The sequence below is a fragment of the Protopterus annectens genome, chromosome 3.part0, assembly GCF_019279795.1.
Source record: "Protopterus annectens isolate FY-2018-M chromosome 3.part0, PAN1.0, whole genome shotgun sequence".
NCBI lineage: Eukaryota > Metazoa > Chordata > Ceratodontiformes > Protopteridae > Protopterus > Protopterus annectens.
Genome location: NC_056731.1, coordinates 798,923,480 through 798,942,446, shown reverse-complemented (window position 1 = coordinate 798,942,446; position 18,967 = coordinate 798,923,480). Strand labels below are relative to the sequence as shown.

The following is an 18,967-nucleotide window of genomic DNA, read 5'->3' as shown; positions in this document are numbered from 1 at the left end:
TCATACATTACCGAGTTCATCATTACCGTAACATATTTAACCCAGCGCCCGACTTTTGGCTCAGGCTCTACTTCATGTGAAAAGTGATGAGACAGAGTTCAGTCATCACTAAAAGGCTCCACTGTATTGAAGCACTTAGATGTTTAATGGGAGTGAGGATGTCTTGAAGTGGTTTTGTTAGTTTGTGGTGAAGGTCCCTGACAGGGCTGGAGATGACTTGATGAGTATAGCGGATACACATACATGCAGTAGATCACAACTACAAGTGATGCCACTGCAGGTTTATTCCTTTATATTGAACTGTGAGCAAAATATGATCTATCTGATCCAAGGAGGAGCAGGCAGGTCAAAAAGAATGGTGGTTTGAATACACAAGGGAAGAAAGCATCTTGGCCTAAAATATTATCCTATTTTAACTGTTCCACCTTTAGAAGCTTTAAAACTGTTGTTCATTGTGCTTATAGACAACTCCATTGTTTGCATTGTTTGTATGGCTTTCAGTTACTGGCAATAAGACCCAGAGATTAATGGTCCTCAACCATCTCTCAATTTAAGATATATATCTTCTACTATCCTGCCCCCCACATTCAAAGTATCACCTTTTAGTATAAACAAAGTCTCTATTGGTTTCTGAGTTTTATGGTTTATATGAAGAATTATGTAAATAAATATCAATCCAAGTATCATCTTTAGGATAACCAAATTGTCTACTGTTTTCTGAGTTTTATGTTTTATACGAACATTTTTTTAAATGTATATCAATTCAAGTATCACACTTTATTATAACTAATGTCTGCATTAGTTTCTAAGTGCTATGGTTTATATGAAGAATTGTGTAAATTAATATTACTATATAATTTCTTATTACCATGATAATGTTTGTATTACTGTATGCTTTATATTTCACACTTTGGGCATGTAAGATTAACCTTTGAGTGCACATCAGTGAAGTACAACATGGATGACACAAGTGATTGGAGAAAAGTCTGTCATATAATGGATGTTTTTCACAGCCTCATGCATCAATGAACAATAGACATATTACCAGGGTGTGCATAGTTCTTCATGCTTCCACCAATATGTCTTCACTCCTGCATGCAAGTTCCTTTACACCTGTAGTGATCCTTTCACACCTGTACTAAAGTTTCTACATATATTTAGTAGGGCTTCTTCATACTGAAACTCCTTTGTACCTTTACCAAAGCTCCTTCACACTTGTACTGATCCTCCTTCACACCTGCAGTGAAGCTCCTTCACACAAGCACTGAAGCACTTTCACACCTGTAGTGAAGCTTCTTCACACCTGCACTGAGGTTTTTTAACACATGCACTGAAGCTCTTTCACACCTGCAGTGAAGCTCCTTCACACCTGTACTGAAATATCTTTACAGCTGTACTGATGCTTCTTCACACATGCACTAAAGTTCTTTCACAACTGTAGTGAAGCTTCTTCACATCTGCACTGAACCTCCTTCACACCTGTACTGAAATCCCTTCACACCTGCACTCAAGCTCCTTCACACCTGTATTGGAGCTCCTTCACAGCTGTACTGATGCTTCTTCACACCTGCACTGAAGCTCCATTGATGCTTCTTCACACCTGCACTGAAGCTCCATCACAAATGTACTGAAGTTTCTTCACACCTGCACTGAAGTTTCTTCACATTTATTATCAAGCTCCTTCACAGCTTTTCTGGTGGTCTTTCATACCTGTATTATAGTTCCTTTACACTTGCACTGAAGTTCCTTCATACCTGCACTGTTACTCCTTCTCCCTTTACTGAAATTCCTCCACACCTGTACTTATGTTCCATTTCCTTCATATCTCTGGTGATGCTCATTCACACTACACTCCATCTTTACCTCACAATTAGCTTACAATCATAGTACAGCTGTTACCTTTTAGGAACAAGCATCTGGGTCCCAGCATGATACCTCATGCACTTTAACATGAGTGACAAATGTACTGCTGGCTGCACACCCCCCCAGATGACCCTTGAAACCAAGTGACTCTCTCCTAACAACTATCTTACAGGCAGCACAATCAACAATCTTTGCTGAGCACCACAAGGCCAGTCCAGCCAGCACTGGCTCCTGGTTCTGGCCACCTTTTTATACTCTCATAACTGATTCCACTAACATTACCTGGACCTGCTCAATGGACTGTTTGATTACGTGCACCCAGCATTTTTCCTTGCTGCTGGTATGTAGCAGCTGTATCATAGTTTTATGAAAAAGATGCGGTTTCATATTGTTGGACTACAGGCAATTTTGCTTGCAGAGCTGCCTTGTGAACTTTGCCTTCCTTCGTCCCATTGCAGACAACAAACATCACCAAATTAACAGCTCTTGTCTGTTGCTATAAAGGATGCATTACTTATTACGTGTTTCTTCATTTATAGTCAGTAACAATGACAGTTATATAAGTATGGCTTTTTTGAAGTCACTTGTCTCACAATGCCTTATATCACCAGACTAAGGACAAGCTGTGATTTTCATCTGGATCTCACCAGTCTTCTGGGTTATCCTTTAACCATATACAACCTTCAGTTACAAGAAGTTGCGCTAATGGCTTGATGTAGTGCACCATGTTATGATTTAATTCTTGTCAATGATATCGGGAGTAGGGTTGGTTATCTTCAGCTTGAGAAAAAAAGCAATATTTCCTGACACGTTTAAATAACCCAATGTTCAAAGTAGTAGCTTGTATTCCTACAGGACTCATAGAATACATAATTGGTATTAATAGAATCCCTGACATTTATCAGGTTTTTATACATATACTTAGCTTTGCCTAATATTAAAATATCTACAGGTGAGTAAAACAGGTATTTCGTGACTTGTTCATGTTACTGCATTTTTAATGTAGGCCTTATTGGCCTAGGTAGAACTACCATGCAAATAATCACTTAACTGATGTCATCTTTTTAATGGAAAGCGGGCACACAACTGCATCATGTACGTAAATGTTTCCATGCCATGCAAACTGATTTAGCCACAGAATGTCCCATTCAAGGCTCTTGAGCTGACTGGTCTCCATTAATTGAAAGAGAACAGTGGTCATATGATCCCAAGCCCCCTGAAATGACACAGCTTATTCTGATTACTAGCGTTACGAGGATGAGTATTCCATTTCTGCCTTTGCATAATGTGCATCAGAAAGCATAAATAAATAAAAATAAACAAAAAAAACAGACAAAATAATAAAAAAAACTGTTACCTTTCCTGTTGATTCTATCCCACGGATTGTGCAGAGGTACAGCAACATCCAGGCACAAAACAAACATAAAACCATACCCCACTGTAGCCCACCATCATTTGAAATATCCGGAGAAATATTTAGTGTCTTTCTGTACCAGTAATAATCAACTGAAGTGCTGTCTTGGCATTCTTTAATATAGCCTACATTAAAAAAATAAATAAAAAAATATATTATTTTGTAAGCATTGCTCCTCCATCATCAGATGCTGTTGATAACATTATAAATGGTTAACAGACTCTAAACACGCAATCTGTCAAATTTTATTATATCAGTGTATGTTAGTTCAATTAAAGGACAAATGCCAAAAGTATGCAACCTTTTAAAACTTCTTAGTCTTTGAAATGCTGATAAAGTAGATTATTTTATAACTGCAATAAGATTTTCCCAATGCAAATGTTTGTTGGACATTAACATTTTTGGCAGGTATAATGCATGTGATTTACCTTTTGTCTCACTTGTTAATAACTGTGGCATGCACTGCATCACAATAATGCATACCTGGTGCTTTTTAAGTTGGTATGAATTGTTAGGTTCATAAGGCATACTGTTTAAGAAGGAAAAAATGCAGAAAATGGAAGTGTGGAGGAATGACTTAAGAAAGAGAAAGGAGGAAAGATGAGATTGTTGAAAGTAGATTTAATTCATTTATTTTAAAATTTAGCAGGAAAGGAAAACACTAACACTTGTTAGGAAATTGAACCCATGACCCCTCCCCCTGCATTCTGTGTGGTTGTTACTGCCACTGAAACAACAAGGAGTCTCTGCACAGTTAAGTACCTGGTTTTGGTTTTCCCTGTTGTTTTATTTATTTTATTTTTGTCAACTGGGTGAGTGGACTTGTCCAAGGATTATTCACAGGCACAACATGAATCAATGGGTAAAATACACAAATAAGCAAACTAAAATAGGGTTAACAAAAGCATGGAAGACATACAGCAATTAAATAAATAAGATAATCTAAAGAGTTAAACAACAAAGGAGTGTAGTACTGGGGATTACGTCTGACAATTACAGGAACAACAGTGCTAAATACAAATTAGATTATTTACAATGTAAAGTCATGGTTGTACAACCAGGGAAGATGGCAGTGACACTTTTTCTAAGGGACATTCTTTGAACTCTATGGTAATTAATCTGTCTGGTTTTACATTAAAAGATGAATGTTTATCAGTTTTAAATTTAAAGTTTATACCTACAGTTCTACCTCACTTACATGTTTTAAAATGTGATATTTTCAAGTTAGTACATAAACTACATTTGATGTATAATTTTAGGCAGGTTGAAGTAAATAATTTAGAAATGAATAATCTGAGGGATGAATTTAATAATTCTACCAGTAGAGAAGATCATTTTTATTCTTGTGCTTCAACCTTAGATGATATAAATGCTTACTACTTACTGCATACAACATGGGTTAAAAGTAAAAGTTGTTTCGTACCCCTGTTTATAAATGAAAGTGTGAAACATTTTTCTGCCATGTTTAATTTTTCGGTCGAGGAAGCTTTTAATGGTTTCATGGTGAATAAATGTCATGTCTCATATAACATGACAAAGGCTGAATGGACTGCATTAAAAGATTTAAGTAATAACATAAATGTGATTATTAAACCAGCTTTTACTAGAAAAGCTCACCCAGACTCTGCCACAGCTTGCTGTGAGGGAAAGTTTAGTTTCCTTTTGATTTCTTGTACTTTGTATTACTTTATTGCCTTTTTCTATTTTGTATACTGTGATTTGTTTTCTTTACACCATTTTTTTGTATTCTGCTTTTAATTGCATATTAAAACTTAAAAAGAGACCATGGCTTTGTGTCTTGTGAGTCAGACAGAAATTAGAACAGGTGAATTAAGGAGTCCCACAGAAGTTAGAACAGGTCAGTTAAGGTTAATAATCTACGAACTGAGGGGTGGAGCTAGTAATTAAACCTTCTAATTAAGGGATAAAATAAAACATTTCAAAGCTTTACTGGAAAAGCTTACCCAGACTCTGTCACAGCTTAGTGTGAGGAAAAGATTAGTTTGCTTTTGATTTATTGTACTTTGTATTACTTTATTGCCTTTTTCTATTTTGTATACAGTGATTTGTTTTCTTTACACTATGCTTTACTTGTATTCTGCTTTTAATTGCATATTAACATTTGAAAAGAGACCACAGCTGTGTCTCTTGTGAGTTGGACAGAATTTTCCCACCCTCTCACCTTGTTACTGCTGTGTTCTTAAACACCACTCTCTTTCTAGTTGCCAGCCCCTTATGTTAATTTGACCATGTATCTTCTTTCCTCTCTCCTTTCACAGGCTGGTGTGAGAAAGCACAAAATTATCATTTTGTAAAATCACTCTCCTTCAACTATTTAAATTTATTGGCCATCCCACTGTATTCCATAGTACCAGAATACAAAAGTGCCCACCCCCTTTCACTCTATCTTGCTCCTTTAAAAATAGTGGCCCTCCACTTAGACAGCTAAAACTTAAGTTACCCACTTTCATATCTAACTGCTTAGTGCACACTGCAGTGTTTAGGATAAACCATTTTTTAATCTTACCTTTAAACATCTATTGCAAGACCAACAGTTTTTAGACAGCCCACATTCTGCCTCTCGGTAGTCATCTTGGGATTAGTGCTTATGTTTTCTCCTGGTTTGAGAAGGAGGACAGGGACATTACTTCCTGAAGACTGCTGATCACCAGAAAGCCTAATAACTGCTTTATAGGTGACATCTTGGAATCTGTGCTTATATTCTGGTCCTGGTGAGAGAAGGAGTAGAGTGCATTGATTCCTGACTGTTTCTGGTTGGAGAGTGAGTTTCTCTGCTTAATGTTCCTGATTGGTCTGGTTGCTATTCAAAGCATCTACCAGGAAAAGGCTACAAGCCTACAGACCCTTGCATCATCTGGGACAAGACTGTGGTTCACCAAACAGGCTGCACCCTGCTTCTCATCTTGGAATTGGTGCTAACATTTAGCTTCTGGTGAGAGAAGATCCATAGGAGAATTGCATCCCAATAGAGCGAAGCTGTGGTGAGACCAGCATTAGCAGTAGCCTCGCAGTAGCTATCCATGGACTCCCATCTTTTCAGTACTCTTGACAAGCTAATTATTTGCTTTCAGTAAGTACTGTTTGATTTGTTTCTAACTTTGGAATATCTGCCTAAACACTTCAGCCTTAAATTTTCAGGGTATATGTATTAGTTTCCCCTCAAGTGTTTGGCAGTGCTCTGTACAGACTCAGACACCTTAAGTGACATTTTTTCCTATAAAAGCACAACTGAAATTTCTCCAATACCTAGTTGCACACAGGACTACTAGTTTGCAGTGACAAACACTGTCCCCATAGTTACAAACCGGGTACTCCTGACTCTGATTGATATTCTCACAACAACTGTCTAATCAATAAAAAAGGGTCTGTTGTCATAGATATGAACTTTCCTACTGTCTTCATTACTGGCTTGGTGGATATGGGCATCCTGAGGCAATGTAAAAATTGCCTCATGTTTACTGACAGCCAGTTAATTCTCAAAAAAACTGATATGGTATGTGAGAGCTATATTTACACAATGTCACTGGAGGCAAAGCTCTCACATAAAAGTACTTCTAATGTCAATAAGGTTGTCAGTAGTACACATGCTGCCCCCATCATGTACAATCAAAGCAGACATATCAACCCACATATGCTGAGGCAGTTAAATGTAACATTAAACCACAAAGACCTCCTAGACGAAGTACACATAACAAATACCCTCAGCAGCCACAAATGCTCTCTTTCAAAATAACATCCACATCAACATATAGAGCTATATCTCATGGAGCCTCTACCTCTAAGCCCATAAGCCAAGCTACCCCACCATTCTAGTCATTGGAGACTCCATTGTGAGGCACACTGATGTCCACCTCAACAGGCTGAGTAAGGAGAAAGTCACGGTCAGTTGCTTATCAGGGGCTAGGATGCACTACATTACACATGCACTCAGGTCATTGGACCACAATTACCAATATGACTCAGTCGTAGACCATGTGAGAGTAAATGAGCTGAGCTGTACCTCCCTAGATGATATGAAGAGAGACATCATGAAGTTCTCGGAATGTGTCTCAGGTTGGTATGGGCCTAGCAATGAACAGCATTTTACCTTCTCCAAGGATGATGCCACAATGCGAACAAAAGATGATTGACTTTAATAATTGTCTTAGTTTCTGGTGTCATTCTAAGGGAGTGCAATATTTATCAGCATTGTAGGAGATGGTCCACAGACCACTCTGCTTTGCCAGGGATATTTTGCACCTCTTCCCTCTAGGCTTTTGAATATTAGCTAAAACATTGTCTTCCCCCATAGTGCCTTTTTTAGGCAATGCCAAACTGAAAGTAATTCCGACATAGCAAATCAAATCAAGAAAATCTAAAGGTATTACTGTTCAGTGCTAGGAGTCTAAACAAAAAGACTCCACTCCCCAGAAGCTCTCTTTACCGTAGAGAATGCTGACATGTCTGTGTGGTCACTGAGACATGGTTTAAAGCCATGGAAAGCACATCAACAATGCAAGGTTATAATACCTTCCATACATTTAGGCCACCTACTTCACAGGCAAGGACTAAAGGTGAAGATATCTCTATTTACATCAAAAATAAATATATTTCAAGGCTAGTCAAACAGGACAATGCACTTGAGCTGCTCCATGTTCAAATCACCATAGGCAAAATCCAGTACAACTTCCTTGCAAGCTATAGGTCCCCCCTCTATGACCCAGGAAACCCATACCCTGTATTTAAACTTATTAGAAACACTAACCACCCAACCCAATATCATATTCATGGGTGACTTTATTTACCCCACTTTTAACTGGGAATCCTATAGGACTCCAAACTTACATGCACATAGATCCTGGATTTTGTAAACACAAACTCCCTGGACCAGATAAGCAATACACCAACTAGGGGTGCAACCATACTGGATCCGGTCCTCACTAATATGGGAGAGTGCTGCACACCCCCTACTGCAATGCATTCCCTGGTAAGGTCAGACCACAAAATGGCCCCCTTTGAAGTAAAAATACCTGGACCCCCAGCTAAACCTGGAATATTCAGAAACTATTTTAAGGCTAACCTCCTGCTATTGAGAACCTGGCAAAATTCCAAGCCCCCATAAACCCTGAGAACACTGCTGCCTATGCAGACCTGTTCACAGAAACCATTTATAGCCTTTACAGGCATGTCAATAGCTGCACAGAGGCAGCTGGATGCACCAGAAAGAAGAACAGAATTAACTCAAAAAACAAGCCACCCTGGTGGAATGACAAAATCAATAGGCTGTATAACAGGAGGAAGAAAATCATGGCAAAAACTAGGAGGTGCAGCACCCAGCAGGATAAAAGCATTCTCATCCAACTAAACAAACAACTCAGACGACAAAGAAAGTCTACCAAAGCCAAATTTGAGGTAAGTTTGGCCTCCCAGGCCAAGGACAACCACAAAGCATTATTTAGCTATGTCTGCAACCTCAAAGGCAATACACAATTGTGCGCAGAGCTCACTGTAAATGGAGCCACCTATACCGAGCCAGAAGATATAGCAAACCTCCTGGCTGATAAATTCAGCTACAACCTTACTCCTCTCTCCCCCTTATCCTTCCCTCTGGAAATATAATCAAATATACCTCCCCCCCACTATCACTAGGGAGCAGATCTTTAATGCTCTAAGACCAAGAACACTGCATCAATGGGGTCAGACAGTATCCCAGGATGCCTTCTAAATAGCATGAAACGTGACCTATCAAGGCCTCTGGAATTACTACTCAGCTGTAGCCTACAAACAGACTTCATCCCTCATGAATAGAGAAAGGCAACAGTCACCCCTCTGCACAAAGGTGGGCCATCTACAGACTCTGGAAACTACAGAACCATAAGTTTCACTAGTGTTATATGCAAAGCCATGGAAAGAATTATCATGGAGATGATTGATAGAGATATAGTAAACCTCTAGACACAAGATACAACCCAGTTTGGTTTCATCAGGGGCAGATCATGCCTACTCAATCTTAGAGGACTTCTTTGCGAAGGTCACCAAACCAATGGATTGTGGCAAATTCGTTCACACTGCCTACCTTGACCTGGCCAAGCCATTTGACACAATACCCCACTCAGTCATTGTTGACAAACGCAAGCGGTTACGTACAAAACCATATGTCACCCAGTGGATAGCAAACTGGCTCACAGACAGGACCTAGGAAGTTAGAATTGGGGAGTCCACCTCTACAAAGAGGCTAGTCACAAGTGGAGTCCCTCAGGCATCAGTCCTTGGACTGCTCCTTTTTGGCATTTACTTCTCAAAAGTCAAGGCCAATGCCAGTGGTCTCTGGCTGACTAAATTTGCAGATGATTGCAAATTAGGAGCTTTCATTGAATCTCACACTGACACAAATGTTCTCCAGGAGGGGCTGACACAGACAAACAACTGGTGTCAGAGCCATGGACTAAAACTAAATGCCAAGAAATGCATAATAGTATCCTTTGGCAAGTTATCCATTCCTGGTAACTATCATATTGACAACACACCCCTTAGAGCTGACCCAGTAGTCAGGGACTTAGGGACACACATAGATAGTAATCTAGCCTTTGATCATCACATGTCTACAGTGGTGAGGAAATCATTCTATGTTGCACAACTTGTAAACAAATGTATGGCATCTAAGTCAAGGAAGTCATTATTCCACTGTATTCGCATTTATCAGACTTATCATTGAGTACAATGCCCTCTTTGGTATGTACCTAACCAGGCATATCCAACAATTGGAACGTCCACAGAGGTTCCTCACTAAAAGAATACAGGGCATAAGTAAAATGTCCTATGCAGACCATCTCAAGGCCTTATACCTGTATTCCATCTTCTACAGGCTTTTGAGGGGAGATCTATGCCTGTCATACACAACATTGTCAGACCCCACTCTGATGGACTTCCTGCATATCCACAAAACAAAGAGCAACATAATTACCCATTCTAAAGACTTAAACCTTGCCTGTGATATACATAGGACCTGCTGGAGAGATAGGTATGTATCCCAGAGACTACCCTGTCTATGGAACAGGCTCCCCATCCATGAAAAGCAGAGTTCCTCCCTAACCCAATTCAAGTGCAACTTGGACAGTTGGATGGGAAACCGGAAATTCATCCCTGGTTTGGCACCTATTTCTCTAATGGACACAGGTGACCTCTAAATGGTTCATCTCCCAGGCCCATGCTTACACTTATCAAGGCTATCAGAACTTGTCAGAGATTTGGATATATGACTAAGCTTAAAAAGGCCCTTGTGAACGTTAACCTAGTAAACACCTATGAACCTATAAAATAAGGGTAATAATATTATTATTTTGCACTACAGACAATACATGCACATGTGTTATATACAGACAAAAAAAATATGAGGAAGCGGTTAAGCAGTATTTGGAACTACTGGAAAAGGGATATAAGCTTGGTTATTTTAACAGAAGTGACATTGGTAAGAAATTTAATATACAGAAGTGTAGTTTACCAACTTTTTATTGTTTACCCAAAATACATAAAAGTTTAATGGACCCACCTGGATGTCCGCTTATAGCTGGGTCTAAAGGTTTTTTTTTACATAATATAGTAGGTATATTTCTACATGATTATCTTTGCCCATTTGTTCTGAAATTACCTTTGTATGTTAAAGATACCACAGATTTTTTTTAAATAAGGTGAATAAATTATGTTGGACTAAAGAAATGTATTGGGTAACTTTGGATGTTAAAAGTTTATATACTAACATGGATAAAAAAACATGTGCATGGTATACAAGCCTTAAATTACATTTGTAGGTGATAGTCCAGTCTCTAATTATGTAATTGAATTAGTATATCTTTGCCTTACTAACAGCTTTTTTACTTTTAATATTGAATTATACCATAAAATCCAAGATACAGCCATGGTTGTCTGTTTGTATCCATGTATATGAAATTAAGGTTTTACTTGAAATGGAATATTTATATGGACATAATTTTATGAACAAATAAGTTATTATTTTTTTAGATATATAGATGATTTAATATGTATTTGTAAAGGAGATATTAATAAGGTGGATAATTTGTTAATGATTTACAGAACAATAGATTTGATTTTAAGTCTGATTGCCTACAGGTAGGCTATCAAATCTCCTTTTTAGATATACAGTTAGAAGGAATGAATGGTGGTAACATCAAAACCAGTTTATAAAGAAAATCAGCAGATGGTGGACAATACCTAGATGGGAGTAGTTGCCACCCTTCACATTTGATTTCTTCATTACCATATGGAGAGTTGTTATGTCTCCGGAGACTTTGTAATAAAGAATTTAATTTTTATAATGAAGCTAAAAGAACTATGGACATGTTTGTTAAGAGAGGTTATGAAAATAAGGTAGTGATCAAGGTATATAGAAAAGTTATGGAAGGAAAACATTAATAGTATATATTAACACAACCGCATGAGGCTGTTAAAATAATCGATAATAGTGTGGCTGAGAATAGAGCCAAAAGAGAGATTTATTTTATTACTACTTATAATGTATTTTCTGACAAACCGATACACTGATACATTTATTATTACATTTATTAAAATATTATTGGTCTTTTTATTAAAAAATAAAGAATGTTGCCATTTAATTAATAATATGCCTTTGATTTCTTATAAGAAGGGATGTAGCATAGTATACATGTTATAACTCCATGGCATATCTGGCACTGCCTACAACATACACCACTCACACCATTATATGTGACCTGCTCCCTGCTTGCATGGTAACTGCATATAATGCCCTTTGTATCCCACCTATTTATGCACCTATACTGAATCTGTGCTGTATGGTGAATTACTGGAACAGTCTGTGTGGTGCATGGACAAATTACAAATTATATATAATGCCTTGGACATAACACACCACCTGGCAGTTCTGGGAATGGAAGCCCTTTCTGCTGATGTATCTCAATCCCTGTGGACCAGTTGGGGCCTTGATGTCAATTAATGTGCAATCTATGACTCTCAGGAAATTAGGAAACTGGGAAATGTGAAATGTCCACCTGGAGAACCAGGAATGCTCCTTCAAATGCTGAAACATAATGTAGAGGAACTGTTGCAGGATATATGAAGCTGATGCCTGCAATGTCCACATTATGTTCCTCACAGGTTGCTGGAAAGTCCCTCTATCTAAGACGGTTAATGCTATACATATTTTTGTGCCTACTGGAATGGACATTACACACATCTAACTTGATTCTGCTTGTGGGTAACACAGTGTGAATAGGTCAAGTATGGTCTCTATGTCCAAATGATAGCAGTCCACTATCAGCTGGTCTGTGAGATGATGATATATAAGGCACTGGTGGTATCTTCTGAGATCTCATATCGTGGGCAGTGGCTCCAATAATGGACACTAACACATTGTTTTTTAGTATAGCTGTTTCTACTCATTGCATCTGCAAACAACTGTAAAATCCTGGTGTTCAGAATGAGTTTGCATCGCAGTGCAGTATACCTGTTTTATATATTTCTGAACTGCTCTGCCATACTTCATGTCATCATTTGTGTAATGCACGTGCAGCAGACTGTGTTACTTTTCCCAATGCATGGCTGTGCTGTCCAAGTCTCTCAATCATCCTAGCTATGCAAGCTGCCACACCCTATGCTAATCTATACTGCACATTGCACTACACATATATGAATCCCGGTCTATGTTTCTGCTAGAATTCACTGGGCACAATGGCAACTGAAGCCATTTTATAAAAGCTATACTTTTACAAAACTGTTAGGGTAAGTTGAATAAACATCCATGACAAAGATGACAAGGCAGAAGAAAGATATCATATTACTGATTTGTTTATGTATATAATTCTAACATTATTACAGATTTATTTTATTCATTTATCCTTTGTTGACTGGGTTAGTCCCTCTAGATAGTAACCTCTTTTGAGGGGAGACCTGAGGTGGTATTTATACTGCTAGGGGAAATTTGGCCTGGGCATCAGGAAATTTCCTCTACTATTTTCGATAGACACTGTGAGATCTTTTACATCCATCTGTGGTACCATCAACTCAACATTTAATTCTCTTCTTTGCACTGCATAGTGTTTAAAAATATAAACACTGTATAAAAGTTAAAAACATAAAATATAAACAATACAATAGCTATGGAACATAAAATGGATATAAAATGTTGACAGACCCTGTAAAAATAGATAGTTCCTTAAAGATTTCCTAAAAGAGACTTCAGAGTTACATGCTCCTAGCCACAGAGCAGGTGAATTTTATATGATGAGAACATGCAGGCAAATTGATTCCTGTTTGAATATTTAAGAGATGCTCTGGTAGCCACAAGTAGTCCCTCTCTTCCTACGCAAAGTGAGTGAACTGGAGCACATGATATCCAAAGTTTTTTTGTTTCAGTCAGTAAGGACCCATAGTGTAAAGGCCTAAGTGAATACCAAGATCATTAAATGAAGTTCTAGCTGGCGGTCAGGACAGACTCTACAGCACAAGGTTAATGTGATTGCTGTACTGCTGCAGTGTATGAATTATTGTTTTCAGATCATCGGAAGGGATAATGTACTTAATCCAGGAAATGTTCCCAAGCTATTTTTTAAAACAGTTAACAGTTGTCACCTCACTCTTTACCAAGAGCATATCAAACAGAAAAAAACCTCGTTGCCCACAAATTCCATCCTTTTCCCATACAATATATAAGAGAAAGGCATGGAAAGGTATAGGATGCAGCAACAGTGTATGAAACCATACTGTCTGTCTTAGTTGTGTTGTGTATTAGATAATTATGATTTCTCCATTGGAGGTCAGGATCAGCAGTGATGACAAAATCCCACATGATCCTAAGAAAAGGAAAGATAAACTTGAGTATCACCTTATACCTCTCCTGTAAATGATATCAGACAGCAGCAGCCTATACATATGTATTGTGAACAGCAAAGAGACAGAGTGAAACATGTGAAACCATGAACCAACATGGCTTTAGCACTATGAAGATTTCTTACCAGAGACAGCTGTGAATGTCCCAGGATGTTAGAAGAACACCAGCTGAAGTCTGTGGATGAAAAGCCACATTGGGAATGTAAACAGTTAAAATGTCAGAGTCCATGGAGTCAAATTCTGAGGAGAAAATAAGGAGGACCTAGACAGATAAAATTAATAATCTCTTCCACTAGAAAATCATAACTTGAACCAGGGCAGTCCCGGTGCTATGTCTAAAACTAAAATTATGCTGGCAATGATTTATATGACTGTCCATGGGTATTCAGGATTTCAAATGAACAAATACTATATTTTCATTATTATTACCTATTTAAATACATCTAAGACAGGGTAGTAGTCCTATGTAGCTTGAGGATAAACTGATGATTTCTTAAGAATAAGGGTCATGACAACTATTTTTAAGAAAGATGGAAAATCTTACCCTTAGAGATAAATCACATGATACAGAGAACACATGATCTCATGGAATCATGACAAGATATTATCAGTCTGTTTGAACCTTAATCTACCCCATTGGAGGAGGTAGGATGGACATTTAAAATCACTTAATAAATATTGTCAGTCAACATATCTGAATTCATTCCTAGAATAATTTTACGATTAGACTACAGTCATGCTCATTGGAGTCATGTGACATGCATACAACCTTATCACCTTTTCTGCAAAGAAAAGGATTACAGCCTCAATATGAGGTAGAAAATGTCTTCCGGATCACAAGACAGGCTGGATTACACAGCCTGTCTACAATTTGGAATAACCATGCTGCACGATTTCATGTAGCTGGTATCTTAAAGGGCAAGGACTTACATGAGTTCTCTGACTTGTACAGCACAAAATGATTAAACAGACTTGTCTTTGTGTCTTCTGAAGCTATTAGTTATACCAGAGTTTGTGAGATTTAAAAGGCACAGGGTATAAAAAGTGGGACAGCCTAACACAGACCACAGAAAATTGAGTATGGATAGACATATACCTGTGACTCTGGATCTATTACATTGTGTTTAGATAAGAACTGATTGAAAATAAAAAAAAAAGTCACATTGCAAAATCTTTTTCAGAGTCCTTTTTTACAGTTCAATATTAGATAATTTAATTAGTGGTAGCTCCAGACAGAAGCAGATCTCCCAATGAGACAAGTTCCACTTGCATGTCAAATGAGACACACAGTTTAATACAAGTCCACGGTATGTCCTTTGATAGAGATTGCAGAGAAAACAACCTGAGCAAAGCTCTAACCCTTCATATTTTGAATGAATTCTTGAGTGTGTTCAGCTATTTCATCACTGACTATATGTTGAGTTTACTCAGACTAACCACTTTGAATGATCCGATATATTGCTAATAAAGAAGTCAACATATTCCTTGAAGGAGCATTTCCAAATTGCCTGGTGGATAGTAAATGGTGTGATACCCACAATTTACTCCCTAAAGGAGAATAATTCATAGGAAATGGCATCACCATTTGGCATTTGAGCCATTTAAAAACAGGATATAAAACAAGTGACCACTCCACCACTGATTGCACCCATTCTAAATAGGATAGACCTGTTAGAAGGTCATAGTCAGATGAGGATCAAAGTTCTCATCTAGCCAGATATCTGTAATATAGGGCAGGTCAACTTTGCAACAAGTCAGAAACATGTGCCCAGTTTATTACATATTGACCTATTATTTGTAGTGTCCTAGTTAGGACCGACAGTGTACTAGTCCCGTCTAACCATCATTGCTGAAAATTAAACTGTAAGGTATTTCTTTGAGGCAGGAAGATCCCATTCTCTGATAGATATACCACAGAGTTAGGACTAGTAAATTAGTTACCAAAACTGGTCTAGACCACCCCTGCTCATATTAGTCAGCAATGTGGCTTTTGTTTTACCATGCCTAATTCCTCAAATAGAGTCTTGATCATCTGCAGCTGGACTATATGAATTGTTGGATTACATGATCAAAAAATGGGTGGAGGATGAGGACAAGCTCCCTATTATAAGCTATGCCTGTATTCAGATATTATTTATGTTTTAGTCACTCTACTTCTATGTTTTTGACCTTCTTGTACATTTTATTTCCAATGCATAGTAGCTGACATATTTGAAATGGATGTTTAGTTCTGTTGCATAAAGACTCCAATGATGTGTGTGTGAGTGTGTGTGTGTGTGTGTGTGTGTGTGTGTGTGTGTGTGTGTGTGTGTGTGTGTGTGTGTGTGTGTGTGTGTGTGTGTGTGCGCACGCATGCATATATGTAGTACCTAGGTTGGAAATAATGTGTGAGGCTGGGCTACAACACAGAACAGGCTGTATTCCTGATCTCCTGCAGATGCATACTTAATTTTCTATAGAGTAAGATCAGTTATTCCACATCCTGGGACTGCCATTTTTGTGCTAACTAGGCTTCTGTGGTGATTTGCATGTTATTCAATAGTATAGTATCTCCTAGGCTGATTATTACATGATTTTCTCGTGTGTGTGTGTGTGTGTGTGTGTGTGTGTGTGTGGGTGTGTGGGTATGTGGGTGAGTGTGTGTGTGTGTGTGTGTGTGTGTGTGTGTGTGTGTGTGTGTGTTTCTGTCTGTTTCTCTCATTTTCTCTCTCTCTCTCTCCTTCTATACATATAGAAATATTTTTATTTGCTAAGGCAATGACAGCTTGCATACCAATTACCAACTTAAACCCACCACTGTTCAAATAAGCAATCCAACATGATTGTATTATGCTATTGTACTTGAAGTTATGTTTATGTAGAAACAACAAGCATGGATTTTCAGGTTCTAAGACATGTTCATTTCATGCCACATTTACCTTTTGTTGCCTGTACATTTCAATAATCTTACTTGTAAAATGTAGCAGCCATGATATGATGTATGATAAGATGCTGCTAGGGACAAAAAGTTGTAGTGTTAAAAATGTTGCTAGTGTGCTTCACTTATAAATAATACTTGGGAATCTTGTTGTCTGATCGAGTTGCTTTTTAATAAATTGTGTTTTCATAAGGCCAGTAGAACTGGCAAAACTCTTTAAAGAAAATCCATGAAAAATAGACACTAATAAAACAAGATGTGAACATGGATATCACAACACTCTTTTTTTTAATAGTTAAAAAAATACAGACTTAAGCTCTTTTATCGTTTGAACATTACTTCATCCGAACAGGTCTCTAGTCAATTCTACTGCAATTTAAAAAAAGACTTGAAACATGATAAATAGGGTTCCTATTAGATGACTGAAGACACATTCGAAAGAATGCATCTTGGTTGATCTTGAAAAGACGAAAAGGCAAAATGACGAAGTGATATATAAGTGAATTCTTTCCCTGGGAAAGAAATCACTTGGCCGTGTCCATTACTTTGCAGTTTTCGTCACTGTAGTGCGATCTCAGAGTTGGTATATTTAAGTAGGGGGGTGTGGGGGGCGAAGCCGCCCACTTTATGTTATGTTTTAAGTGTTTTTTTTTGGAACAGTGATTTTTTTTTCCCTTGGAAAAAAAAATCACTGTTCTAAGCGTTCGAGTTTGTAAGCTTTCATTTCCATGGGGTCGATAAATCATCATTCGCTTTTCTAAGTGTTCGATGATTTAATATAGACCTGATAAAAAGTATTTATTTATCCTTTGTTGACCTGGTTAGTCCCACTATGATAGTAGCTGCTTTTCAGGGGAGACTTGACGTGGTATTTATACTACTAGGGAAATTTGTTAAGGGCATCGGGGAACTTCACTTACTCTTGTCATTGTGAAGTGGAAGGTTTTTGCTGCTTCACTTCCTGCTTCTGTTCCTGGTGTGGAGGCATCTAAGAGAAGCTGTGAAGTAAAGGAGGGAGAAGAGAGTCGTTCTGGTGGTGATAGTAGTGGGTTTCTGTCAGCTGGACCAAAAACTGTTAAAAAGAGAGTGAATAGTACAAATAGTCAGGATGTAGCTGTCTTTAAACCTCAGGATTTTGAAGAGGATTTTGTAACTAAAATTGCTTCTAGAGGTCTGCCTCATGAAAACTGTTTTTTTTTATCGAACAAAGGTGATCCTGGAGAAGAGGCTGACATTTCATAGTCTGATATGATGGAGAAGGTTTTTGGAATGGATAGTGAGTTGGGAGGAAAGGAAATGAATCATGGGTTGGATGGACGAAAGGTTACAGATGGGATGCAGTTGGGAAAATTCTATATTGATGCAATGAGAAGAACAAAGGGCACTGTAAACTTTATTAAAAAAGTTTGTTTGGCTAAGAAAGAAGAAATAATAGACATATAGTTTGTGTGGGTTAATTTAGTGTTATCCTTGGGTTTTGAAGCAAAGACATTAGATCCTTGACTTATTTGGAGGAAGAGACATTTTGTGACTTAATATTTGAGACAGAATACTTAATGGAAAGATGATTGTTTAATTGTGACAAAAAGGTTTGTTACACATGGGATGTGTTTATTTTTCTGGGCAAGGGACTCAATTAAAACAAAGTGCTAGTTCGATTTCATTTTAATGAAATTGAGCTGAAAGATGTTAAAATTTATTTTCCATTTACATGTTATTCAGTTTCTAATATTGTGAAAAATAAAGATGAGAGGGGTATTTGGAATTGGGAGTGGGAATTGGATGTTATTTTAAAATATGAAAAGATGTGATAAAGTAGTTAACAAGTGTTGTATATATAGATGGTAGTAGAGGAAGAATTAGTTATATGGGACAGCTGAAAACTTGTTTTG

General features: G+C 37.7%; 1 protein-coding gene across 1 annotated transcript in view; it reads right to left on the bottom strand.

Annotated features, from left to right (window-relative positions):
• The window catches only part of SLC6A18 (solute carrier family 6 member 18), a 312,482-nt gene that overhangs the window by 143,467 nt on the left and 150,048 nt on the right, over positions 1-18,967 (bottom strand). Inside the window, exon 4 of the mRNA XM_044066126.1 lies at positions 3,221-3,402. Within this exon, the coding sequence (XP_043922061.1) occupies positions 3,221-3,402 (182 nt within the window). The remainder of the gene's footprint in view (positions 1-3,220; positions 3,403-18,967) is intronic.